Below are 27,579 nucleotides of genomic sequence, written 5' to 3'. Positions count from 1 at the left end.
ACATAACACAAAGCTAAAATTAATAATGACACACACACGGTCTATCCTCTCAGTTCGGTTATTGTCTGCTTCCACTCTGATCTTATCTGGAAACATGTGGGTCAGCAGATCAGCTACATCCTGCTTTTAACACACACACACACACACACACACACACTTAGAGGGTAGGGTTTTCCAGCGGCTTTCAGCGAGGCTTCAGGCCAAACAAAAGGTGAATTAGCGGCTGACTGCAGCGCTAATGGCTGCTAATGGGGTCACATGTAATTGCACACAAACAGCGTCAGGTGAAGCTTTAAACCTGCTGCCACTTCTCCACAAAGCTACAGAACTCACAGTAAGTTGTTTTCCAGAGAGGTGTTAAGAGGCGATGCACACCTTGATGACATGTTGGAGCTTTGCGCTGATCCAGCAAAGTATTCCAGGAATGAGGTTCATATAGGACGAGTCTGTACCTTCATAACTGTCCAGTCAGTGCCAAACTTTCAGCACCAACACAGGAAGTAGTGCCCCCTTTATGTTGGAGACAGTTTGTGAGGTTGTGGATGTTAAGATGTTGAATGGGAGAGTAGATCAGTGTAATGGCGGCCTATTTTCTGTGGCAGATTGATCCATATTATGTTCTTTAGTGAGTATTTATGGCAGGAGGAAGATTTCAGCGCCAAAACAGGAAGTAGTGTCCCCTTTATGTAGTGAGACAGGTTGGGACTGCTGACTCAGGCCGCCACAAATATATCAATGTGCGACAAACCCTAAATGAGCTAACAAGCCAAATACGGATGAATTTCACTCACAAAAAAACAATGGTCTCTAAGTTCAATAAGCCACACAGCAAGACAGACTGTTTTGTCTCTAATCTCTAAGCAGCACAAACAACACAACATCAACAGCTCTTTATCTTCATGCTCATGCTTCATGGTTTTAATCTCGTAAAATAATACTTCCCCTCAAAAAAACATTGGTATCTTGTAAAAATAAAGGTGTAACAGTAAAAAGTAGAAGTGAAATCTGTCCACGTAGATTTCTGATTACAAAAACAGTGACACACACACACACACACACACACACACACACACACGCACACACAGATGCAGAGATTGTGGTGGACTTGTTGTGTTTCTGCATGCACTGTCATCTGCTTATCAGTGATTCTGGAGGAGAGGGGATAAAGTAACTTGCATTTTACACTGTGAAAAAAAACCATTCACCTATAATCAAAACTCTCCTAAATCTTTGCAGCTGCTGCAGATGTTCTTCATTCAGAGGTCTGCTTTTGATTCCCTTTTCTCTTTCATGTAGGAAACGTCTCAGTCATACATTTCCGGCAGCTACAGACACAAAAAAAAAATCCATATGATATCATCTCCAACTGTAGATGATTGAAAGCAAATGATGGAGCAGACAAAGAGTGGAGAAAGTTGTGTGTGCACGCAGGGAGATTGATGGTATGTAGCGTCCTGACCACACACACACTCTCATGCAGGTGGGGAATTCATTAGAAACAGACGTGTTCCTGTGTGTGTCTGCAAAAGCGTTCTCTCTTCCTGCAACCTACTCGACTGGGAATGCACACACACACTTACACACACAGAAACATACAGAGCGCCTGGTGATTGGCTGCAGACAGGAGGTCGATGGTGTTTGTTTTACTGATAGTCTAATCTGATTGGCTGACCTCTGCTCTGCCTGGATGTCTCAGGTCTGGATCGCCTGAGCAGACGGCTGCAGCCTCCACAGAAAGCTGAAAAGCTAAAGGTCATTTAGGATATTTTTATTTAGGATACGTTTGTTTTTTATATATTCAGAATAAATTCATATTGTAGAGTTCTAAAATCATCAGATGTGTTAAAACTCAACAAAAACTGTGAAAAACTTTCAAATAAGACGACTCATAACTTATAACCAACTTTAAAGGAAAAACTGTTTTTCAGTCCTCCTGAAATTAACTACAAAAAAGCAGTGATATTAAAATGTTTTTATTTGTAGAGCACCTTTGAAAACAAAGTTACAACGTGCTTAAAAAAACAGAATAAAGGAAGTGTCAAAAAAAGTAACAGAAGAGTAAGAATAAACCAAAACACATTGCACAATATGATACGATTAATAATAAAGTAATGGTGTTGGTTATTAGATTCATATGCAGCGATTAATTAAAATATTAAATGCCCATTTTAGAAAGTGTGAGGCTTGCCTGATCTCTGCCGGAGCTACAGATCTCTGATAGCAAAGGCCCTGTCGCCCCTGATTTTCAATCTTGAATGTATTAAAAACATGTAGGGATTGAACCCCCAGCCCGTCAGCAGTGCCCTGCTCGTCTCTGTTATCTCCTCGGTCATCCATCTCTCTGTCCAGTGGAACAATATCATTGGCAGATGACAGCGCTGATGTCTTCTCCCCCCTCCATCTGAGCCGAGAGGAAAGTGATACGCTTGAACCTGTCTGGGTCTGATTCTCTCCCAGCATGAAAAATATACGCATTGCATGCTGGGAGGACTTTCAGCTCAGTGGACGTGCAGCTGTTGAGCTCAGACTGGTTTTAATGGTTTTAACTTGCAGGTTTCTAATTCAACCAAAGACAGCAGCTGGAAGAGAAGAAGTCTTTGCACCTGTAATATCAAAGAATATTCAACATATGATTTGCTTCAAACAGATGACTCCAAACTCTTTTTACTAAAAACAAACTTTTAACTGCAAAGAAGTGAGCTCCTGCCATGATTTACTGGAACTATTTTGACCTTTAGATGTTGTGGTCGAAGACGAACGCTCTAACTCTTCATAATTATATTTGGGAAAAGGCTGGAATGTGGGTTTTGTCACATAAAGGACAGGCTTCAGGATTGTTTCAGCATTCACTTCATGCCTGAATCATCAAGGATTGTTTTTGCAAGTGGAACAACCGTATCATCTTGTTCATTTCCAAGGACATGCAACAAAAACAGCTGTAAGTTCAAAGAAGAGAGAGATGTCATTGTGTCAGATGTCCTTGACTGTAGACAAAGTAAACTTCTGATTTAACAGAGCTCTGCTTTCACAGAGAGTTAAACGCAAGGTTAAGTGTTACAGATGACTGGCAGCGCTGAAACTGTCATGATGACAGCTTATTTTTATATCTTTGTTTGCATTTTTGCTGTCAGAAGAAATGAGTACAAATTTACGTCCTCCTGTGGCGTTCAGTCCCATCACGGTTTCACTTAACACAAGTTTTCCTGATGATTTAAGGTCCCAGACTGCAGGTTGTGATGAGTTGATGCAGACTGCAAGGGGGAGAAAAGCTTTAAGTGACAGAGAGGCGGTGTCACGTTTCTTTAAAAGCACTCCAGAGTTGCTGTGAGGTTCCTCGGGGCAGGAGAGCTTTCCTTTGTGTTGAGTCTGGATACATTTGCATATGGCCCTCCTCCTCCCTTTGGATTGGCCGGAGCTCCGCTACCATGTGGAAGCCCACATCCAAACTTTCTCAGTTGGAGCAAAACTTTCCTGAGTTGAGGAGGATGAAGTGAGCGGCTGGACGCCAGCAGCTGTATGAGTGAGTAACAACAGCAGGCAGAGGGAGGCTGGTCGTGTACAAACAGAGACAGAGGATGATAGCTTAATTGTAAGAAAGTCCGGTGGTTCTTTTTTTGTAGGTATTTGCTTTACAAAACCAACTGTTTAATTTATTGGTTTGGTGGTTAGTTTTGTAAGAAAAAACTGTAGAATATTTAAACTATATTTTATAATGTTTGTTAAAGATAGACAAAGTACTTTCCACGTCTATTTCAGAGGAAGAAAGTGTTAAAGTAATTTTAAATTTAAAGTGATTTTTTAAATGTTTTCTAGGCACTAGACAGTAGATTACTCCACATCATCATGCTGCTGGCTCTGCTTCTGTTGAGTCTTTGCTCTGACGTTCACTCCACTGAGCCGTCATCGATAACTGTCCTGTACCGGGTTTGGGAGGAGCAGCCACCGGGAACACGAGTTGGCTGTCTGCTGGATGACCTCCGTCAGAGGGACGAAGTTGGCCCTCTGGAGGATTTCCAGGTGGTGGAGCACGGAAAAGCCCTTCCCTTGTCTGTCAGCACTCGAGAAGGTGTTGTCACCACCCAGGGCCAACTGGACAGGGAGGAGCTTTGCCGAGGGTCGGACCTGTGCGAGCTGGCCTTCAGCGTCCTCTACAGGAAAAGCGGTGCTGTGAATTGCCTGCGTGTTCGTGTTGAGGTGATGGACCAGAATGACCACAGTCCCAGCTTCCCCAGCCCGCTGCAGGAAGTGGAGATCTCAGAGACAGCCAGCCTCAGGATGCGAATCCCTTTGGACAGGGCAGTAGATCCCGATGCAGGACCTAATGGCCTCCAAACGTACACACTGTCTGTCAACCAACACTTTGATCTGGACGTGACAGTCGCTCCAGGTGGGACAAAACAGGCAGAGCTGGTTGTGATTAAAGAACTGGACAGGGAGGTTCAGGCCTCATTTGACCTCACCCTGGTGGCATGGGATAAAGGGAACCCACCAAGGTCTGGGAGCACATTAGTCCGTGTTAATATTCAGGACTCAAATGATAACAGTCCGACATTTGAGGACAGCACTCCCACTGTGGAGCTCCCTGAGGATACAGCCCGTGGAACAACCATTATCAACGTCAAGGCAACTGATCCAGACCAGGGTGCTAACGGGGAGGTGGAATATTCTCTCAGCAAGCACACACGCCTAGAGGTTCAGAGGCTTTTCTATGTTGATCCCCAAACTGGAGCTGTGAGCCTAGCAGCACCTCTGGATTTTGAGGCCCAGTCCTCTTATGAAGTAGTCATACAGGCCCGGGATCGTGGACCCAATGCCATCCCCACACACTGTAAACTTCACGTCAAGCTTAGAGATGTAAATGATAATGCACCGAGGATACACATGACCTGGACTCCACCCAACTCACCTGTGGCAACTGTCCTGGAAGGAGCATTGGAGGACACCTTCCTTGCTCTGGTGATGGTCTCTGATGCAGACTCAGGAGAAAACGGCAAAGTGAGAGCGCACATTCAGCAAGGATCTGGCCCTTTCCGCCTTAAACGTATCCATGGCGACAATTATATGATTGTTACCAATGGCAGTCTGGATAGAGAGAAGGTAATGCGGTACAACATCACACTCCTTGCCCAGGATTATGGCGATCCCCCACTGTCTTGTGTAAAACACCTGCATGTTCGTGTTTTGGATGAGAACGACAATGCCCCAGTCTTCTCCACCTCCCTGTACAAGGCTTCCTTCAAGGAGAACAACATCGCAGGCTACCACGCTCTCAAAGTTGAAGCCCACGATATGGACCTGGAGCTCAGTGGTAGAGTGTCCTACTTCTTACACAACTCCAATGAAGTGGACACAAACTCACAGTCTTTCAAGATCCACCCCACCAGTGGTATCATAAGCGTCCAGCGTCCTCTAGACTACGAGGAATCCAACACCTACTCTTTAATTGTGGAGGCCGTTGACCAGGGTTATCCACCTCTCACGAGTACAGCCAATGTGCAAATTGACATCCAAGACATGAATGACAACTACCCAATCATTAAGGAGCCAAAACCAAGAAAGGGTGTGGCATCTCTAAGTGTACCTGTCAATGCAGACAAGGGGGAGATTGTGACCGAGCTGGGGAATGACTTGGAAGAGGCATCCACCATTTTGCCAATCAATCACGCAGTCAGAGAGGGATTTGTTGGATTCTTAGCATCGACCATAAAGGCTGAAGACCCAGACTCAGGGCTCAATGGACAAGTTAGCTACCTCATCACTGATGGTAACCCCAATGGACTGTTCTGGTTGGATCAGGCTACAGGTCAGCTGTTTGTTAACACCACCAACGCCACTGAGCTGATTGGGAAAACCTTTAAAGTGAACATCGCTGTGTCTGACATGGGCAGTCCCAGCCTGACCACAAAAGCAACTCTGGAGGTTGCTTTCATCAATCTCAAGGACCATCTGAAGAACTCATCACCTGGTAACCGCGGACAGCTCAGCTTCACCATGATGATGGCGATCTGCCTGGGTGCCACCTGCCTACTGCTTCTGTTGGCTGTCGCTTTGGTGACAACCTTCTGCCGCCCAGAGAAACGGGACAACCATGCTTACAACTGCAGACAGGCTGAATCAACCTACACCCGGCATCCGAGGCGACCACAGAAGAACATCAGGAAGTCTGACATCCAGCTAATTCCTGTCATAAGAGGGCGAAAGGAGGAGCCTCATGAGGATGATAGTGAAGACCAGCCACTGGCTCCGCCTCCAATGATTTCAGAGGATCTACAAACTGAGCGACAATATACATTAACATCATCAGTCATGAACACAAGCTTCCATTCCCAAGGTTACCCAGAAGGGGATGCCTCTCAACCTGTCACCCACCACTCCCGAACTCTTCGGAAACCTGGAAACATTGAACTCGATGGCAGTTTGCCTCTGACGCCCGCCACATCGTACTGTACTCTTCGGAAAGCCAGGAACCCTTCATCATCCTCTTCAGCCTCACATTCAAGCACCTTGAAGCGCAAGGCTAACATTGAAGGCGTAGAGGTTGGACCGCTGAGTTCAGAATCCCAGGCGACTCTGAGGAGGCCAAAGACATCGGAGGGACGAGGAGGCCGTGATGCAGAACATCGGCAGATTCTTCGAAACCTGGTTCGACTGTCCATGGCGGCGTTTGGAGACTCCATTGAGCTTTCATCAGCCTCCCCAGAAGTGCAGGTGAGATATTGTATTTAACATCTTTTCAACCATCACAGTTATGAACAGTGATTTTTATATAACTGAACCTGTAAACTGAAAAGAATACTTTTCTTAAACGTTGTTTGGTAACAGTGTAAACTTAGGTCCACATGATAACATCTATAACAGTAGCCTGTTGGCCTTTTATTTGCCATTATAAAGCACTCATTGTAAGAGTGTATTCTACAACTACTAGGCAATTGACTCAAAGTTTTCCTTCAATGACCTCCTAATACACAATTTTAATAAGTTGGCTCAGTATGGGCATTATAAGGTGGTAGTACAACAATAAAAAAGCTTACCATATTAAGATCAAAATTCAGTAGTTAATGGTGAATATGTAGACCTTAACATTGAGTGTGACCTCTCAGATCTCTTTGAGTTGAATAAGCTCTCAAAGTTTGCAAAGGGTTTTTGGGTTCAGCTTTTTTTCTTTTTAATGATAAAGAAAAGAAAGGTCCTTGCATATTGTTTGGTCATGACGTATCACATGCATAAGTAGACAATATGTCTCAGTCATCTGATGGACTGTACAAAGTAAGGTGGAGGGTTTCTGGAGAGTTAATCCAAGTACAAAGCATGAAAGGAAGTAAGCAAACAAACTTGCAATGTATTTCATTATGAACCTTATTGGTAAAGAGGTAATAAGTGTCAGTTCTGGAGTTGTTTTCAAGGAAGAGATATAAATACAAATAGATCCATTTGCATTGCATTAATAATTAAAGTGAAACTGCATGATGATTTTCTAACGTTTTCTTATTTACATTCTCCTCTATATCTCAAACATTAACACTAATGCGCTGCTGCTGGAGCTCATTTAAATGTCATTTACCTCCATCTAAAACGTGTGATCACATTTATTTCAACATGTGCTTACAGTTAGTGTTGGAGTAATTAAGTCTCCCCCTGCAGGCTTTGAGATTAATCTGAAGTGAAGTCCATTAGAGAGTAGAGAGAAGGAGCCCCTACCCCCCACCTCCTCTGCTAACACACACACACATACAGGCCAGCTTCCCTTACATTTTCCCAGCAGTCTCTGCTTTTTCAGCCTCCTGTATGATGACTTACTCAGACTGCCTCAAGGCTGGAGTCGGGTGGAGGGGTGGGGGGTACAACTAGCTGATGGATGGCTGTGAAGCCAAAAAGCAGCAAGTTTATTCAGGTGCTCATGTGTCACCGACAGTAATCCCCCCCAGAGAAAGTCTGACAGCCCTTTTTTTAACTGAATATCACATATCAGATTCATATTGAAACCAGAAGATGAGGAGGAGAAGGAGAAGGAGGAGGGGAATTAACTCTTGTGCTCTGCAGGATGGGGGGTCTGAGGAGGGTTGAGGGGGGTGGCGAGGCCGGCTAAAGTAAGCCGCGATGTGTTTGTAGTGTAATCTAACACCACTCTGACACGCTGCTCTGTCGCTTACAAATGACCCCAAAAATCACTTTTACCAAGCGGAGCTGCTGACGGGGAAAAGAAAACAGCTCGGGCTAAAAACAGCAACTCAGAGACGGGGCTTTGGTTTGATATCCTGCTCTGCACTGTCAGCTATAGATACTGTATGCACACACTTAACTTGGTGGGACTGCACTGTGCAATTCAAACTATATCCAAACAGTTTGCATTGTTCAATTAATTTTTTGGTTGAATTTGTGATCTGCTGAGTTTTACCACGGGCCAGAGGTTTAAATGTCTTGCCCCTGAGTGTGTTAAATTGGCTCGGTGCATGCTGTATTTCCTGTTTAAAGGGCAATCAGCTCTAAATGACATAAATGAAACAAAGTAGATTCTTCTATCATGTATCAGAGCTAGTTACTGAATCGATTGGCTGATGCCTGTGTGCTGGATGCGTCTTAAGACTTAAGACTTGTATTAAGCCACCTCTGAAAATAGCCCCCAATAAAGGCACTATTACCTGCTGTTTGAGTAACATTTGTTTAGAACTACAGATACCAGCCTTTTAAACATTAAAACAGTTCCTTTTTTCATTACAATTATTTTATATAAGAAACATTTGCAAAAACATATAAAATATCCGTTTAAATTAAGCACATACTTTGGTTGAATTAAGTGTGTTAGATTCATATTTGATCGTTTAAATGAAGACTGAAAAGTCCCTCTTTAATGAACTGAAAAAGCAGGGAAACAGGTTGAAATATATTGGAAATAATTCATTAAAAATTGGATATATAAGTCAAGATGTCTGGATTTATCTAAGACCACCATGTTGGCATCAGAAACAACAGCTTTCAAACTAAAGAAACACTGCTCTTGTTAAAGCACAGACCAGTGTCATTGAGGGCAAAAGTTGCTGCCAACGCCCAGCAGACCAGAACAAAGAGCTTGGCCAGGTCCGGCATCCTCACGTGAAGCCCATTAGAGAAAGGAAGAGGCCTTTTTTTGTTGTTTTTACCCAGCATCCCCCTCTCCTCCAGTCGGCCTAGTTGGCACTCCTCAGGCTTCAGACGGTTCTCTCCTCCCTCGAGGTCGGAGAGGAAGAGGCCTGCTGGACGCCTGCAAGGGGGGATTTACCATTCACCTCTACCTCAACACACACACACACACACACACATGCAAGCACACACACACCTCCGCTCGTCCATATTTCGGAGCCCATCCTAACAGGAAACGGGCCAGAGAAGAATAGGCTTTTACGTAGAGGCCATTTCCTGTCCCTGCAGCAGCATGCACGTGCAAAAACACACAAATGTCATGGCTAAAACAAAGTCATATATTAGCATGCGAGCACACACACACACACACACACACACACATACATGCTTACCTTCCCCAGCATTTGTGTGAGTGTGTTTCCTCCCTGGTGTGCAGAGTGTATCCGCTGTATAACAGAGCTGTCAGCACAAAGCTCGGAGCAGTGAGACGGACGCGGCTGCTCGGTTCTCACACTGTAAAAAGAAAAAAGAAGAGTAAAGAGAAAATGTTTCATCTCTCTCTACCTGAGTGTTTCTGAAACCAATCACTGTTGAACCATTTAAACCAACACAAATACACTCTCAATGGTCCAGATTAATACGGTAAATAACAATGTTCTTGGTTTCAGATTGGCTGATGACATAAAGTCTGAGATAATAAACCTTTCGATTCTGTGAAATCATTATTCTAACCATCTCTCTTCCTTCTTCATCCCTCCTCTTCCTCCCTGCAGCAGATCTCCCAGCTCCTCTCGCTCCTCCGGCAGGGTCAGCTGCAGCCGAGGCCAAACTTCCGGGGGAACAAATACTCTCATCGAAACGGCAGGTCAGTCTGACACCTCGTCTTCCTTCTACTAATCCCCTTTCTTTAGCTCTTTAATACATCCCTCCACCCTTTATACGTCATTCATCGTCACACTGTTTTGAATTTAACACCCAACAAAGATGAACATAAACGCTCCTTGGGCGGATTGAAATAAAGGAAATCTGATGTAAAGCTTTTAGATTTTATTCTTATGGTTTCTTGTTTTGTTTTTTTCTTTCTAACAAGCATTCATTTAAGGAGTTATAGGGGTTCTGGCATCATCTTCGTCTTCGCTCTACTCATGGTGCCAAGTATGTTTAGGTATAAAGCTGACAGCAGGGCGGGACAGCTTTGTAGATTATGTGTCATTTACTGCTGTTGTAATCCTTTATTTCACTGTAGCTTTATGTAAAGTGGTGAGTGGGACCTCACACTGTCTGTCTCCTGTGGTTTTCAGTCTGAGGTTTTCAAATGAAAATGGTAACACTTCAGTAAGGCTGCGTTTAGTTTGTGGCTGTTTGCGGTTTTTCTGTTTAATTGGGTGGTTTTCTCGTCGATGAGGAACCCAAATGTTCTTTATTGAATGGTTAGTGCAGAATTTAAAAGGCATTTTTGAATCTGGGCCCTATTTTTACATAATGCATGGGTCTAAATGACTTTTGGATTTCTTCAGCCGGCAGCTGTGAAACGGCCTGTAATGGCTGTAATGCAATCCTTGTAAGCCAAATACGCCTCAGGCTCAGATTATTATTCAAAGTTTCTAACAACATTACAGAAAAGAACCCTACAAATATTTTTGTTCATGTAAGATCCTGTTATAAAGCAGAAACAGCCTTTACATCACTTTCTTTAAAGCAACCAGACTCCATTGACAAAAATTGTAATTTTACCCAACAAAAGAAAAGAGTTTCTGCTGCATTCAGTTAGTTTTCTGTGTTATTGGGTGTTACACAAAAATAATATTTGTCCCGAACTGACCATTTAATACACAAGTAACACAAACAAACTAAGTATTGGAGTAAGAAGTAGCTCATCATCTTCTGTGTTCTGTGAGGTGAAATTGTTTTGCGAATGTAGTCTGGTGAAGCAGGGTCACGACGGTTTCTGGTTTTTAAAAAGCATCTTCCTCTTTAACAAAAAGGTCTAGCTCTGTAATCCCTCTGTAATGTTGTCAAACACTTAGAATAACAATCTGAGCCTGTCAATGACAAAAACAAGAACTTTTAGTGGACGTAGTGCTCGGGAACATTTAAACCCAAGTTTGATTTTTCAGCCATTACAGCCTGTCTCAATTCAGAAAAATCTTTGTGCTTTACTGTTATATAGACCCCAAAATATGTAAAAAAAATAAATAAAAAAAAACAGTGGCAGGTTAAACAATTCTGGAATAACCCTTTAAATATGTTTGTCACATCCTAAACCTACATTTGTGGAATATTTTCTCAGTGTTGGTGGATTTCTCATTATTAGGCGGTAATAATGAGGCAGTACAGTAATATATGTCACTGACAAAACCACCGTCTCCTCCTGCTGACCTTGAAGATACTCCAACTTGAAGCTTGACTTCAAAAGACACAAAAATCTAGATTTTTTTCTCCCCTTTTTCATCACTCTCCTCATCAGCAGTTGTTTGTTTCAGAGCCAGCTGGCTGCAGGTTTCAGGCTGTGATCACTGCTGCGCTCTCTGATCAAGCCAGGCTGCCCCTGATAGCAGCACAGACAGACATTAAAGGAGAATGTGATCTATTTTAAGAGCTCACAGGTGTTTTTATCTGAAGCAGAACACTTCCAAAGAGTCCACGAACCAATATGACCTCATGGATCATTTGCTCCTACTCTTTAATACAGCCAACAGTCGTGTTTCTAAGGTAGTGTTTTACATACCCATATAAGTTCCACAGATTTGACTTCATGAAACATCCTGCCAAAAGACATCAGAAGAAGTTATGTGCATATGTTACATGTGTTGTTACAGCAGCTACAATCTTAGTCAAGATGCACAACAATTAACATAAAACATATAAATACTAAAATAAGTCCCTAAAACATACTAAAACTTAAATATTAAAACAAAATAAATGAGACAGTATCTGAGACATGTGATCAAGCTAGAAGAAGAAGACATACTTTACTAATCCCCAAGGGGAAATTCAATTAGTTAATTAATATAGTCTAAAATAGGAATGCAAACATTAAAAAATGTCTCTGTGTGGGCTCTCTGGCTCTACACAATCATGTTAGTTTTCTAAACTGTTGCACACAACCTAAAAGTTTGTATTTTTGGTGCTGATAGTATTAACAGTTTAGTAAAATCTCTGAATCTCTGTATTTTTTGCAGATCTGTGCAGAAGTGTGTGCTTGTTTTGTAGAAGGAAATAGAGCCAATTACTATATTCACATGGCGGCCACTTAACTCTGACTTAACGCTAAGGGTGGGAAGCGCAAAAGCAGTTATTATGTTGTACTGCTGTATTTAATTGTTAACGTATCAAATATTTCTAAGAAATTAGCAAGTGAAAGACAACTGATAGTGAAAATCTGGAGGGAAATCTTTTAGCGTAAAATAAAATATAACCCATTAGCTACCTTTAGACAACAGCTAATGCTAGCATTGAAGGACTTCCTAGATAACATTACGCCAGCTAGTTGGTACATTAACTAGTTATTGTTCCAAAATAACATTATGTTAGCTACGACTTTAAGCCTTTATTTTTCTGTCCAAACAACTATTAGCTCTTAGCTGCTTCTTTGCTAATGGTAATATAAGCTAGGCTAGTAAGTGGCTTGATGCTAATGGTAGCTGAAGCATATCTAATGGGTTATTAAGTATGTTGTTGTATCTTGAAATGTGACCAGATTTCCCTGCAGAGTTGATGACTTTTAGAGGGGCTTTGTTTGTTGTTGACGTGCTGAGAGACACGAGTTGTTGCTGATAAACGTCTTCCTCACTGATTCTGACCCACTGACCTGCTGGGACTGAAATAACAGCAACGACAAACAGGACACAAAACCCAACACTCAATGTCACAGGAAGAGTGTCTCATAACCCCAAAGACTTTCAACCTGTGTGTGTACTTGTGTGTGCCTGTGTGTGCTGTGTGTGTGTGTGTGTGTTTAAAGGCAGGTTACAGCAGCTCTATGTGAGTGATTCAGAGTCTCTGACAGGAAGCGGCTACCTCAGCGTCACCGTTGCGATGAGATTAGATCTGACATCACCTTGATACACACCGGCAACTTTTTTTTAACAGAAATACACACACACGTTACTGTACTTGTGAAGTCCTTTGATAATATCCCTGTTGCATAGGAATAGCTTTTGAGAACAATTCTGTCATACTTAAAGTCTGATGTGCTTTTATTTTGAAAGTCATTGACAAATTAGGTATTGTGTGGAAACAAGTCAAACTGAATTATCACCTCGCAATCAGATAAGATTTGAATCCTCAGTACCGGAATAAGGTGAGTTTGTCTGTTTGCTTCAGAGTGACTCGTCTGTGAGCTCACCTTTATCTGGCTGGCACTTCCTGTCTTTGCCTGCCTGCGGCTACACACTCTGATACCACAGCTCTGCAGGGTTAGAGGTGTGTTTGTGGTTATCAATGGATTTGTCACCTGAAACCTCAGCAGGCATTTTATCACTATGTTATCTCACTAAACCAAACCTCTGGTCTGATCCTGAAGATTTCACGCTGGAGCTCCATCTGGTTTTTATCAGGATTTATCTTCTTTGTGAAAGAGAAAGAAAAAACTGGAAGAAAAGGATTAAAGAAAATCCCAACAAGGACTTAAACACTTAAGACTTCACATATAGAGCCAATGAAAGTTAAGCATTAAGAATCAGACTGTCTGACTAAATATTTATGACAAGTTTCAATCCTCTTTGGGGCATGTTTTGTGAAAAAGATGTCATGTTTCCTCTGTTATTTAAAGTTGTCTGTGTGTGTGCTTCCTGTGCAGATATGGAGGTCAGGACTGCTCTGATTGGCAGAGCACCAAAGACAGCGGACACGGTGAGAGCGAGGCTGGAGATGTGGACTGGGAGCCAGGAAGAGAGTCTCCAATAGACCCCCAGCTGGAGGAGGGGCTTAACAACCTGCTCAACAACCCAGGTGCACACTCACACAAACATATTGATCTCATAGATGCTGAAAATACAAACTGCTAACAGAGGAGCATTATTCCTGGGCTTCTGCATTTAAATTCTCCATTAAATTAGAGCTCTTTCATCAGCCATGGTAATGAAATGTTTCCAAATCAAACCAGTGTTTAGACTAATATCTACTTTTTATCTTCATACTTATTCAGACAAAACATCATATTCATGCAGTAAAAGCTTCCTTTATGTCAATACAATTAGCAAGCAAACAATTTAGCAAGTAACTAAAGTAGCAGACGTAGCCATAAAGACGTACGAATAATTAAAGCGTTAATAGTGTTTGTGTTTCCTTCAGTTTTGTTGTAGAAAGTAGTGAAACTCTTTCATCAGATTCATCAGGACAAAAGAGGCTGAACTTTGACCCCTGTAGCACATACAGACTGATCACTTACAATGGACACACACTGATGAATGCAGAAAACAGGAAGAAAGCAGGAAATAACACAGTGGCAGGTTATACGTCCACATCCAGCCACTCATCTGGGTCTCTTACGACAACTCACAACGTTTCTAAGAGTCAAACTGTCGATAAAGGTTTCTTTGTCTTCAGAATGTGACGTTTTCATGCTTTAAAGTCCCCAAAACTTAGAATTGTTATTGTTGTAGATGTTTCATCAAGTAGGCTAAGTTCAACATAAAGTGTTAGCTTCTTAGTGTTATGATAGCATTTACGTAAGCTTTAGTTTAATTAGCTTGTTAGTGTCATTAGCATGACAATAGTCATAATAGCAGTATGTTACTTTTAATACAGTTTTATAAGCTGTTGGCATTATTAAAATGTTATGGTTGTTAGTGTAATAATGTTAGCCTACACTATTACGAGCATGTTTCAGTCGTTACCATGGTAGTTAAAGCATGACAGTGCTATTAAAGTGTTGGTCTTAGCATGATAGTTTTATTAGCATTCTAGATAGTGTTACTAGCATGTTAGCGCAGTGATTAGATTGTGTTTTTAGGATGTTAATGTTATAATAGCCTTCTGATATTAGCAAATACATGTTTCAACATGTCAGTGGTAGCATGATAGTTTTACACTCATGCTAGTGGTCTTGGTTTTTGAAGTATAACAAAAGTAATGGAATGCTAATGCTATGTTAGTGTTGTTAGCAGGTAGTGTTATTGTGTGTCAGTGTTAGCACGATTGTGTTATTAGCATGCTAGTGTTCTTGGTTTTATAAGCATTAAGTGTTACTAACATTAGGTTTGGTAGTAGATGTTGTTATTATAATGTTATCAGCAGATAGTGTTATGAGTGTGTCAGTGTTGCTAGCGTTACAAGAAAACGCCGGCTAGGCTACTAGCGTCTGAGTATTGTTAGCAGGTAGTGTTATGTGGCAATGTTATAAGCATGCTGTTTTATAATCTTATGTTGTGATTAGGGTTATTAGCAGATAGCCTACCGTAACTAGTATAGTAGCATAGTTTAAGTGTAGCATTAGAGTGTTATTCCAATTATTAGACCATGGCCACCATCTTTTTCTTTTTCTTAGTCTAAACAAGAGGTTTTAGCTGCCAAACATCCAGGGCTTATTGTTTAAGTGGGAGTACTATAGTGGTATGTAGGCCAGCACCTTAGTTTGTCTGAGTGTGTACAGTTTTGTGTGTGTGTGTGTGTGTGTGTGTGTGTGTGTGTGTGTGTTAAACACTTTCTTCCTGGCATTGTGGTGGTCGGAGCCCCGGAGCGAGCGAAGGGGTTTACCGCCTGATGATGGTCGAGCGAGCTTCACTTTATGACTAGAGAGAGAGAGACAAAGAGTGAGTGGGAGTATGTTGTTGTGTGTGTGTGTGTGTGTGTGTGTGTGATGCTTGACTCACCTCCAGCCTGCAGGCTCTATTATGAGTGTAACTCACACCGGAGTACTGTGACAGCTCCGTGTGTGTTGGAGCTTTGATGAAGCCGTCGCTGAAACACATTCCTCTCTCTCTCTTATTTTTCGGACCTGTAACTACTTCTTCTTCAAACTTGTCATCATGAATCATACGGACACATACCGGCCCTTTGTTCAGGTCTGAAGATGATGTTACGGGTGTTGAGAGACGACTGCAGCTCTGAGGATTTTTATGTTTTCTTCTTCAGCTGTTCTCAGGTGTTCAACAATAATATTACAATTTACTGAGTCCAGTGTCGTGCGCTCCATAGTTTACAATTCTCTCAGCACTGTCATGTAGGGGAGCATCAAAGCAGAGCAAAATAGAATTAGTTGACAATGTAAAATAATATAAAATAGCTGTGCCATAATTTGGGGGGTGCATCCTTCGAAGGACGCGGCCTACGAAGGATGAGTCATTCGTAGCCTGCGTAGACGCTAAGGCCGAACTGAAATGAGACGGTCTGGTCTATGGAGGATACCCTGTTTGTGTCACCAGCTGTTCCCGCTCTTAACCTTGCGTCACCAAACGTGGATCCTGTCGCCTAGCAACAGGTAGCTAGTGTGCTAACTAGCCAACACAAGTAACGTAACTTAACCTATTATTTTAAAGATAATTTGAAGTTTCAAGACCCACGTGTATCACTAACTATTCGTTTCAGTTGAAACCAGAAACTTAAACATTTAAAAGTGTATCCCTCGGCCGTTTAAAAGTCCGCCATCTTGTTTGTATTGGCGTGCAATGAAACTCGGGATACAGTGGGCTTTGGGCCTTTTCCCAGGCCAGGAAGGATCCATCAGGTGCATTCTTCCTGGCTCAGGAAAAGGAGGACGCATTTGTCCGCCGCATCTAAAGGAGCCTTCGAAATGGGACAGCCTTCGACGTTCTGTTGTGACGTCCTTCAATCGTCAATTAGATTCTCCCGTCAATAAAGGTTAATCTACAGGTTAAACACATGCTGCAATTTGAATGTTGGTTTTAAACAGCTGACTTTTATCTGTAAAAGATCTGCTGGAACTCGAGCCGTTTTGTAATTGAAAGAGTTTTCCGTGTTTGGAGGATCTCTGGTGAAAATCTGCCAAAACAAAAGGAAGAAAGAAGAGGATGAGGGATTAACTCGGAGGGCAGTCTGAGCCACACCGAGTGTATATATATATATGTGTGTGTGTGTGTGTGTGCGTGCGTGTGTGTGTGTGTGTGTGTGCGTGTGTGTGTAAGTTAATTCTCTGCATCTGGTTGTGGTTAGATGAAGGAGGCCGCAGCTCTTCAGCAGGCTGATCAGCAGAGATGAAGGGTTCTGAACTTTTACTCCAACACATCCATCTGATAGCTGGAGTCTCTGCAGACTTGATACTTGCTTAATTCACAGCCAACATAAAAAAATAGGCCTATAAATATTTTAAATTTTTTAAAGCTCTCTTTATAGTCCGTTCATAGATTAATATAGCAATAATGTTGCCTGTTATGGCCCCTTTTTGCACTAATGCACGCTGAAATTGAATAATTCGATGTTTTAAACAGTCTCCTGTTCTTCCATCCTACCTTCCTTATGTAATCTTCCACATTCATGAACCGATTCCAACGTCACGCTGAGAAGCTCTTTCATGTTTTTCAGATTAAATTAGATCAGATGAAGTTTAAATAGCTCTGGACACAAGCAGGAAGAACAGGACATAAACAGGACGGGATGATGATAAGATCAGAGAAAATGAGGCCGATAAACAGAAGAGTGTTTTTCTTCATCTTCCGTCCAGCAGTTCTTACAGTAAATGAATAAATGAAATGAGACGTATAATCATCTTGGATGTGTTTGTTTGTGACTCAGAGAGTCGGTTTGAGTGTTTGCGCTCCGACACACCCGGCGTTTACGCCTCTGACACTCACAGGAATGTAACACTGGAGGCCAAGAGGGGTTTTTTTTGTCTGGTGTGGTGGACGTGATGTTTAGCCGTACGTTTGGAGTGTGTGGGATGCCGTGGATGGCAGGAAAAAGCCTGTTGACAGCAGCCAGATAAAACCACTGCGTCGCTTCCTTCTTCTCTTCCTGACTCGTTCTCGTCCAGCAGCTACAGAGAAAGAAAGAAACTTTAATCTGTAATTCAATGCCTGAAAGTGTGTACCAGGATAGGGCGAGTATCACAGGATCTTCCAAATTCATCTCTTTACAGGAGTCTTGTTTTGAATATTTGTTTCAGCAGACAAATTCATAAATGACAAACACACCATGATGACAGTTTTTGTGATTCAAAACCTGTTCTTACTTTGTAGCCTTGCTTTGTCTGATTTCCAAGACACATTATCAGGCGAAGACCAAAATGCCTCTGTACGCTACAAACAGTCAAATTTAGCTACTGCTGCAGGCATTAACCATCAGGTGGGCTCAACATGTAAAGTTTGTCCAAAGGAGGAAGCCCAAATGAAAAGAGTTCAACCTCTGACGAGCACGAACATCATCATAATTACACGCCTCTCTCTTTCTCTCTCTGCAGATGACGTCTTCTCGGAGGTCAACGATCCAGCCTGGATGGCCAGACTCTCTCTCCCGCTCGCCGCTGATTATCACGACAACGTTTTTGTCCCCAATGGGCCTCCGTCCCCTGAGAGCGAGCTCCTTCCCCGAGACAATCTCGACTCCTCGTCCTTCTCCACTTTTGGTAAATACCCAAATAACTCTGTTGTCATTTTGATCAAGAAGTCTTGTCTCTTTTGGTTCGATAAACCTTCTTAATAACTTAAGAAGTAATGTTTTCATGAGAAACGTGTACGTGTTAAAATGAATGCACTTTCTTGTCACTAAACATTCAAAAACCTGACAAAAAAAAGTTGACAAAAAAATAACTTGACTAAAAGCTCCACTAAATATAATCTTGTCATTATTAAAACAAGATGAGAATCTGTCGATAAAAAGCAAAAAAAAAACTGACATCACCTTTAGGATCTCAAAGATCTATAGATGTTGGTTTTCGTGCTGCAGCCAATTATTGTCTTGATTACTCACAAAATCATTTTCTTGAATGATTGATTTATTGTCCTATAGTCTTTGAAATGTGAGAAAAAACTTTATATAAATAAAGTCTTGTAGGTATTTGTTGCATTTAAAACCTAACTTATAAGAAAACCAACAGATATTCCCCTGTTAGAAACTGTAACAAGTGAACATTTTTTGTTACATTTTCAGGTCTCAGAAATAGCATCAGAGTGACACCTCCCTCTCCTCTTCCTCCTCTCAGGTAAAACTCCAGAGAAGGACGGCCCACTGGGCGGGACCCTCCTGTCTGAGGTCAGCACGCTGTTTGAGATGCTGATGACGCAGAAGGCCGACGCCCACCCCGGTCCCCGACCCGACGTCCTGTACCGACTCTCTGCGGCGTACCGACGCTCGCTGGGCCTGGACGGCACCGCCACGACTGCAGCAGGAAACACACCAAGGAACTCTGAGAAGAGGTCGGGCCTGACTCCGCACTCAGGACTGTATCAATAAGTGTGGACACTGGAAAGACTGTGATGTTCCTTTGTTTGAGGAATGTGGTGGGATTTTAAAGGCATTACCTGATAATTTACTTACCATTAAATGACTGCAACTGTAAATAATAATAATAATACTATACATCATTTTTTAAGAGTCAGAATTTAATGTAAGATTGTGTGTCAGTAAAAACACTGAAGGGCTGAAGAAAGATGCTCCCAGAGTGAACAGGAAGCTAACTTTTTGTCTTCATCTTTTAACATGAATTTAACTGCTTTGGTGTTTTTGTCGTCCATCCATTGTTCACACAAAGACCTCATATGTTGGAGAGGGAAAAACTCACACTGGGCTCAGAATGCAGGTGTTTTAAGGTCCTAAAGGATGTCAAAAATCTGGCTGCATCGCTCACATAAAGATGAAACTTTACAGATGTTCTCCTCTCTAATCCCAAACACGCACACAATACACGATTGAGAAAGAATAAGGTCCATCAAACACTGCAGGATATTAAGATTTCTACATGTGTAGTGACGTAATCATCCAGATTTTAAACTGGATCTTTAAACCCCTCGCGTTACTAGATAATCTCCTGCTCGACCTTTGATCGTCAGGAGGAGTGAATCAGGTATAAATCAGCCCAAAACTCCTGTAATCTGAGGCAAGCTTCATGGCTGAGCTGTGTTGGACGGAGAATCAATTGTGCTTATTTTTACCAAGAGTTCTTTAGTCCACTCAACTTCCTAGAGAAACTAGAAAAACTCTATCAGAGCAGTCCATGTCTTTCCAATTCTCTGCAATCAATCAAGAAGTTAAACTACTGATTCGGGATGCAAAAGGCAGCTTTGCATCAATGTTGTCATTTTTTCTTACTCGATCAGACAGAACAAAGCACATGCAGATCATTGAGTTTTTCTTAGAGCTTCTTCTCAGGCTTAAAAAGTGTGTGCTTGTTATTTTAATGTGGGGAGCAGCTGCTGATGGACAGACAGAAGTATACATGTGTGTTGACCGACAGATCCTGTTAAAATGGTGCTACAGAACTTTTCTAAACCAATCCTAAATCAGCAAGCGTCAGGCACTGCAAATGAGGTTTAACTAACAGTTGAAAAGGACGGAGGAAACTGGAAAGACGACAGAGTTTTGTTTACTCAGAGAGACACATAAAGAGGAGGAAAAACACATTGATGTGAAGGAAAACAGGAAGTGAAGGAGGGAGCTTCGATCACAGCAGAACGTAATATAAGTGGTGAAGCTGACAGTTGAAACTGTGTCTGGTGTCCTTTTGTATCTCACCTGAAAGCTGTGAGACTTTAACACTCAGAAAGGAGGAACACGGTCGACCCTGTCGTCTATCAGGATGTAATAAGCTTGGCTTCAGTTTTGTTGTTTTGGTTGCAGAAAGCGAGCCGGCGACCGGGAGGAAATGTCGCTTTGTCTTCTTTGTTTTTCCTCAAGACTGAACAGAAAGACGCTGAATGCAGGAGGAAACGTGTTTGTTGACAGGAGAGAAGTTTGGACCTTCCCTCGTATAAGAACTCAATTAGCCTTTTCAGGACGTTTTTGGCTTATTAACTGTTGCATTATGGGTAGCAATAACTCTCCAGTTGTCCCTTAAGTTATTGCTTTAACTTCTATGCAAAGTTCGTTTTACTGTATTTTGAGAACCAGATGAACAGCACTTTGTACATATGTCTTTGTAAAACTTTTGTATCAAGGAAACTTTTTTATATTCAATGTTGGTTTTGTATCTTTTTTCAATAAAAGTTTGTATTATTTTTAACTGATTTTCTAAACAAATGAGTGTTTTTGTGTCCTTTTAAGTGTAAGGAGCTTTCAGAAGTCCACTGGAAACACATCCAATTTTATGTTTTATTAAATATGTGTGGGAATCTTCCATCTCTGCTCCATGAAGGAGGCTTGCAGTGTGTGTGTGTGTGTGTGTGTGTGTGTGTGCAAACATCTGCTCACATTATGGGGACTTGCCTTCTTTCTGTGGGATCAAACATTTGCTCTCCACAAATCTAAGTGCTTATTTATTTTGGGATGAAAATAATTTTTGGTGAAGGATGGAGTGATGGATGATTCAGGTTTGGATAAACCTCTCAATAATAAATTGTGAGGCGGTACAGTTCTCACAAGTGACAAAATGTGCTTCAGGAGCCATCTGGTGGTTGTGACACACATTACACTCAGAAGGTTTTATAGGCCTTCATCTGAAACAGTCAACAACAGCACCGCCTAATGGCAACCTGAGGAAATACACAGCAACAGATGCTGCGCTCTCCCTGTGTGTATGTTAACAAAGTGTTTATGACTGGATTTAAGAACAGCAGGTTCTCAGGAACAATCAGTCAAATCAACTTCTGGACGCAGTTTTATATGATGCAACGTAACAGCGCTCTCCTGTGGGTAACTCGTGAATAAACCACTCGAAGGAAAGAAATTGATATTTTTTAAGGGGATTTCAGCAGTTTTAGACCTGTGAAGTATTTTACAGATATTTGGATCTTAATGACAAATAGGTGCAAAAAGTTTAGTTATTGCTCTCGTATTGCTTCAGCTGGCAGCCAACAGGCTTTAATGGCTGCAAAGTAATGTTTCAGGGGAAATTCTCCCCATCAAAGTAAGTCTACTAGAAGTGTCTGCAACATTACAGAAGGGATCCTACAGAGGTAGACCTTTTTTTGACACCAGAAACAGCCGTCAGATTGCTCGGTTCAAAGCCACCAGACTACCGCTGCCTGGATCGGTTAGTTATTTTAATGTGATGCTTTATAATTACGTCAGGATTGTGTGGTCCCCCTTCGAAGTCCATTGTTGGGCTGTGTTGTTACAAATACAGAAAGCTAAAGCTCCATCCATCCATTGTCTTCCGCTTATCCAGAGCCAGGTCGCGGTGGCACCAGACTCAGAAAGGCATCCCTCTCCACGGCAACATTTTCCAGTTCCTCATGGGGGATCCCGAGGCGTTCCCAGGCTAGACAGGAAATATAATCCCTCCAGCGAGCTCTGGGTCTGCCCCGGGGTCTCCTCCCAGTTGGACTTGCCCGGAAAACCTCCCCAGGAGGCATCCTTACCAGATGCCCGAACCACCTCAACCGGCTCATTCCAATGTGAAGGAGAAGCAGCTCCACTCCGAGCTCCCCCTGGATCTTTGAGCTCCTTACCCTATCTCTAAGGCTGAGCCCAGACACCCTCTGAGGGAAACTCATTTCAGCTGCTTGTACCCGCGATCTCATTCTTTGGGTCACTACCCAAAGCTCATGACCACAGGTGTGGGTTGGAACGCAGATTGACTGGTAAATCTCTCTTCACCAAAACGGTCCAGTGCAACGCCTGCATTACTGCTGATGCTCATCTGCCTGTCAGTCTCACGGTCCATCTTACCCTCAAGACCCCGAGATACTCCTTTGCTTGAGGCAGAGACTCACTCCCCACCCGGAGGGGGCAATCCATCGTTAGCTAAAGTTGAATCAGAAATTTGATTTACAGTAGGGTGCTAAGTAGAATTATGGTAAAAGTAGTATCTCAAGAATTCACAACAGAGTAAGTCGACCGCGAGAAAAGCAAATACAGCCAAACACAAAGGACGTAAGCCTGAATGCAACTAACTGATATGGTTTGTCAGGCATTTAAGGCCCTGAGCCACCTATGCAAAGGATCATCACGGATGTCTGTGAAGGTTCTCAGTCGTCCAGGTCTTGGCAATTACCATGGGCGCCTCCCTTTGGAGGTTTTCAGGGCATCTGGCTGGAGGGATTATATATCCTGTCTGGCCTGGGAACACCTCGGCATGGCTGTTTACTCAGTGTAAGATGGACACATCCCGACATCACAACACTTACAGAAAATGTTATTTCACTTAACAAATCGACCTTTTATGGTAGATCAGGTGAGCAATTGTAGTAATGCTTACCTTTAATTTATGCTTTGTTGTCATTTTATGTAAGAAATATTTTCATATTAGACCAAACTACTTAACGAAACTCTACTCTACTAAACTCTACATTTCTGTTTCTGCAGCTGTTTCAGTGAACTTGTGAGTTTCTTTCTTCAGCAACTTTTCTCAGGACACTCCCGATGAGCTCTGAGCATTAAAACGATCTCAGTCTGTAGAGGAAATATTAATTTATAAGACAAAGTGGTCCAGTTTAGATTTAGTGCCGAGCAAAAAGAGCAAAACAAACACTTTTCTTCCCCCACAGACGGAGAGTAAACAGGTAGGAGAGGGAGCAGCGGCCCCGAGGCAGGAAATAGATCTGGAAGCTGCTAATGCACAGGCCGCTATTAAATGTGCCACCTGTGAGTTACTGAATGAGACAGGAACCGGAAAATCCAATAAAAACTCGATTAAAACAACACCAGTGTTTTATTTGTAAAGCCTAATAATACAAGCGGAGCATAAACTCATTTCTGGTAGGAGCAGTGTGAAGATGTTTGGGCTGCAGAGGGAATCCCAGGAGGAGGTAAAGTAGATTCACCTGCAGCAGAATGAAACACGGCCCGGCCTCCGTGGAAATATGTAAAGAAACAATAAATAAGAGCAGAGCACAGAAACAGTATCCAACAACAGGTGTTTAATTCTGCTCCAGTCATCTCACATGATGAAAGAGCTGGAATATCATTTAGAGCTGAGAGAATAAACTGTGGTTTGTATTAAAAAGGAGAAAAGATCTTCTGTTCCTGATTCATTTTCACAGATGTGTTTGTATTGGATTAAAAAGTTCACGGACACAACGAAGCGCAACTAAGTCTTTATCCAACATTTCGGGTCACTATTTACAAAATTACAACTAGATTGCTGTGGAGATTATTTCCCATCATGCTTGAAATTTACAAGAAGAAAAACAAACAATGGAGCAGAAACAGACGCCGCTTTTGGCCACAGCGGTCTTTGTGTGTGCGATGTTGTATCCTCCGTAATGTAGGCTAGGTTAGCATTAGAAGCTATTAGGCTGCTTGCGAGCCTACATTCCTCCCTATAACTTTAAACTAAGAGCGACATCCTGGAGCTAACCGCCGCCCTGCTAACATCGTGTGCTAACAGCAATTTCTTGTTCAGAGTAAATGCATTCATTCTGAATTTGATGGCCGCAAATCTTGTTCCTAGTTTACACAGCTTCCAAACTTTTTTGTAGTAAGGGTTGTGAGAAAAAGAACTTTCATCCATCCATTTTCTTTCGCTTATTTGAGGTTGGGTCGCGGTGGCAGCAGGCTAAGCAAGGTGACCCAGACGTCCCTCTCCCCAGCTATATTTACAGCTCCTCCTGGTGGATCCTGAGGCGTTCCCAGGCCAGGTGGGATATATAATCCCTCCAGAGAACTCGGGGTCTGTTACGGGGTCTCCTCCCAGTTGGACATGCTCGGAAAACCTCCACAGGGAGGCACCCAGGAGGCATCCTAATCAGATGCCCAAACCACCTCAACTGGCTCCTTTTGAGGTGAAGGAGTAGTGACAACTGATTTTATCCACAACCTCATTCTTTGGGTCACTACCCAAAGGTCATGACCACAGGTGAGGGTTGGAACATAGACTGACTGGTAAATTGAGAGCTTCGCCTTACAGGTAAAAGTACTGCGATAAAGAAATACTTAAGTACAAGTAAAATTGAGAATTTCACTTAGACTAAGCGGATCTCTGATTTCAAAAGAGAAGCCAACCTGCTAGCTGATTGCTAAACTGCTACCTTACAATGCCAAGTGCCAAAAAATGGCATTATTTCTAATGGCCAGCAGGGGGCGACTCCACTGGTTGTAAAAAGAAGTCCATAGGTGCTTATACCAGATTAATGCAGTGTGTTTTCAAGTCCATATAAAAAATTAACAATCATATTTCTTATTAGTTTAGGGCGGGGCTACCTGTGATTGACAGGTTGTTGTGTGAGCAACTTGTCAACCAGGATAGAGACATATCACTGTTCAAATATGGTCACTCCTGCAACAAATGCTTAATTTTTAACTGTCAGGACACATTTTTGGACAATACAAGAGAAAGTTTTGTCAAACCAAACTGAAATATGGTGCAAACGATGTCCCGGAGTCTCTCTGCTGTTGCAACATGGCTGAAAACACACTCCATACCTGCTGTACTTTTTAAAACACCCTGCTTATGTAAGCACAACTATAAAACTAAGTGAAAGTATTTTGTATTATGTAACTCGAGTTAAACTGCTGGTGGGTTTGGGCCTCCAGGCTTGCCGTAGGCTGCCTCTTTGAGCTGTGCTTTAGCTGTTCAGACTGTGCACGTCCTCTGACACGCTGGTAGATTTTCTTCAGCTCAGGCAGAAATTATTGATTGTTTGGGCCAAATTTCTGCCAAGTGGTCGACCAAAACACACCAGATAAAAAAAACTCTTTTCCCCCCTTTACTTGAAATTCAGCTCAACGTTGCATCTTCCAGTGAGCTGCAGAAAAGAGCATTTATTTTATACTTCTTTTGTTTTATAGTATTTTTTAGGGCCACATAATGAGTTAAGAGTTGTTGGGTTTTATGGTTAAATTCTGCTGAACTTTTTTATTCTGGACTGCGGAGAGTTTAATTGAATCGTTTATTTGTTACATAAAACTGAGTTAAACATTGATCTGCAGAAACAGGCGGATCAATACAGGAGGAGCACACTGTAATGCAGGGAAGCATACAGAGCACAAGTCACAGACAGAAACTCAATTCAGCTCCATGCAGGTAAAGGAAACAACTTCATGCAAACACATGTTCAACTTAAGTGCATACTGAAAATAATTATTATTCTCACCTTTGTGCATAATGAATCACCATAAATAAACAGGCCTGTGCCAGCTATATAGAATATGCAAACTGCCCCGCCCCCATTTGTCCATATAAGGAATTACACACTGTTTACTGAGGGATGTGTCATGGAGAAGGCAGTGAAGTTATTGTAAGAGAGAAGCACAGACATCATGGGAAGAAAGCTGCAGAAAATAAAAACAATAGTGTCCAAGAAAAAGATTTTCACCTAAAAATTAACAGAAAAAAAGAAAAACAGAACAAGTGAAGAAGAAGAAGAAGAAGAAGAAGGAAACTGATGGACAACGACGGATGAGACTTGCTGGATGTATCAGACAAACATCTATAGGCAGAGATATGTGTCAGCAAAAACTGACGCGTCTCCATCTGCTCCCATTGTACGAAATGATACCCCCCGTGACAGGCGCTGGCGTGTTTAACAGCAGAACAGCTTCTCTGTGTTGGTCTGAGGTTAAAGTTCACAGGTAAGGAAACTTCAATGACTAAAGTGATTGTTTTAGTACGTCTCCTCTCGCTGTTCGTCCTCCACTCTGCTAATCCGGAACAGATCTGCTGCAGGAGCTGTATTTGTCAACAGAGCTGTCAATCATCATTTTGACAGCATCAAATAACTAATTAGAAGTAAACTTGTCAGAAAACACTTGGACATAAATCAGCATGATAAGAACTAGAATGACAGAAACCATGTTTGAGAGAAATGTATTTGACATGTATTTTGATTTTATAGTTTGACTCATGTCCCATCTGTTAACATGGAGGAGGCGGGCTTTATGACCTATACTGCAGCCAGTCAGCAGGGGGAGATAGAGAGGGTTTGGCTTCACTGTCAGGGAGCTGTCATGTCGTCCATCTATTCATACAGTCCATGGCTGAGACACACATCTGGTTGATGAGGAAGAGCAATCGAGTGCAGATTCACAGCAGTCCTCTTTGGCCAATCAGCAGCACCTATGATTTTGACCATTTCTTTCACTACATGGAGCTTCTGGTAGCTACTAGAGCTAATAATAGCTACTTATATCATTATATCATTACTTTTGGTAGCTACTGAGACCTGCCAGATTTTCCGCGGACTATTAGGCTATCAGTGTGTTAGCTAGTTCATTAGCTGTTTGCGCTACAGTAGCTTTGCTCGGGGAGCTCTTGGGGCAGCTGCCGCTGTAACAGGGAGCTAAAACTGGCGATCAGTCCAGGTGTAACCCCGCCTCTCGCCCAATGACAGCTCGGATAGGCTCCTGCTGCGCCTCCAGAAGCAAGTTGGGATTCAGTATCTTGTCCAAAGACGCTTCGGCATGTGAGTAGCAGCAGCAACCTTTCAATTGAAACACGACTGACTCTGCTACGGAGCCACAGCTGTAATA

At 42.3% G+C, this 27,579-nt stretch overlaps 1 protein-coding gene across 2 annotated transcripts; it reads left to right on the top strand.

The window, feature by feature from the left end:
* The first annotated feature begins 3,481 nt into the window (after positions 1 to 3,481).
* pcdh12 (protocadherin 12) lies at positions 3,482 to 21,185 on the top strand. 2 transcript variants are annotated; one of them, XM_069670637.1, is made up of 6 exons: positions 3,482 to 3,520; positions 3,814 to 6,708; positions 9,891 to 9,982; positions 13,919 to 14,070; positions 18,476 to 18,640; positions 19,217 to 21,185. In XM_069670637.1, the coding sequence occupies exons 2-6, from the start codon at positions 3,844 to 3,846 to the stop codon at positions 19,465 to 19,467; spliced, it is 3,525 nt and encodes a 1,174-aa protein (XP_069526738.1). In that variant the 5' UTR covers positions 3,482 to 3,520; positions 3,814 to 3,843; the 3' UTR covers positions 19,468 to 21,185. The 2 variants fall into 2 exon arrangements, with proteins under 2 accessions (XP_069526738.1, XP_069526739.1); XM_069670638.1 differs by having other exon boundaries at positions 3,492 to 3,589.
* The last annotated feature ends 6,394 nt before the right edge of the window (positions 21,186 to 27,579 follow it).

This window comes from Semicossyphus pulcher, unplaced genomic scaffold (genome assembly GCF_022749685.1).
Source record: "Semicossyphus pulcher isolate SPU_LCO1_2020_fin unplaced genomic scaffold, fSemPul1.0.p SCAF_2, whole genome shotgun sequence".
Lineage (NCBI taxonomy): Eukaryota > Metazoa > Chordata > Actinopteri > Labriformes > Labridae > Semicossyphus > Semicossyphus pulcher.
The sequence above is the reverse complement of the archived record's forward strand: the minus strand, read 5'-3'. Positions and strand labels throughout refer to the sequence as shown.

Bases quoted from the DNA above. Each gene is read 5' to 3' on its own strand.
- pcdh12 (XM_069670637.1), top strand. From the start codon at position 3,844: ATGCTGCTGGCTCTGCTTCTGTTGAGTCTTTGCTCTGACGTTCACTCC. The intron at 9,983-13,918 runs GTCAGTCTGACA...CTTCCTGTGCAG, and splicing joins TACTCTCATCGAAACGGCAG to ATATGGAGGTCAGGACTGCT. The intron at 14,071-18,475 runs GTGCACACTCAC...CTCTCTCTGCAG, and splicing joins CAACCTGCTCAACAACCCAG to ATGACGTCTTCTCGGAGGTC.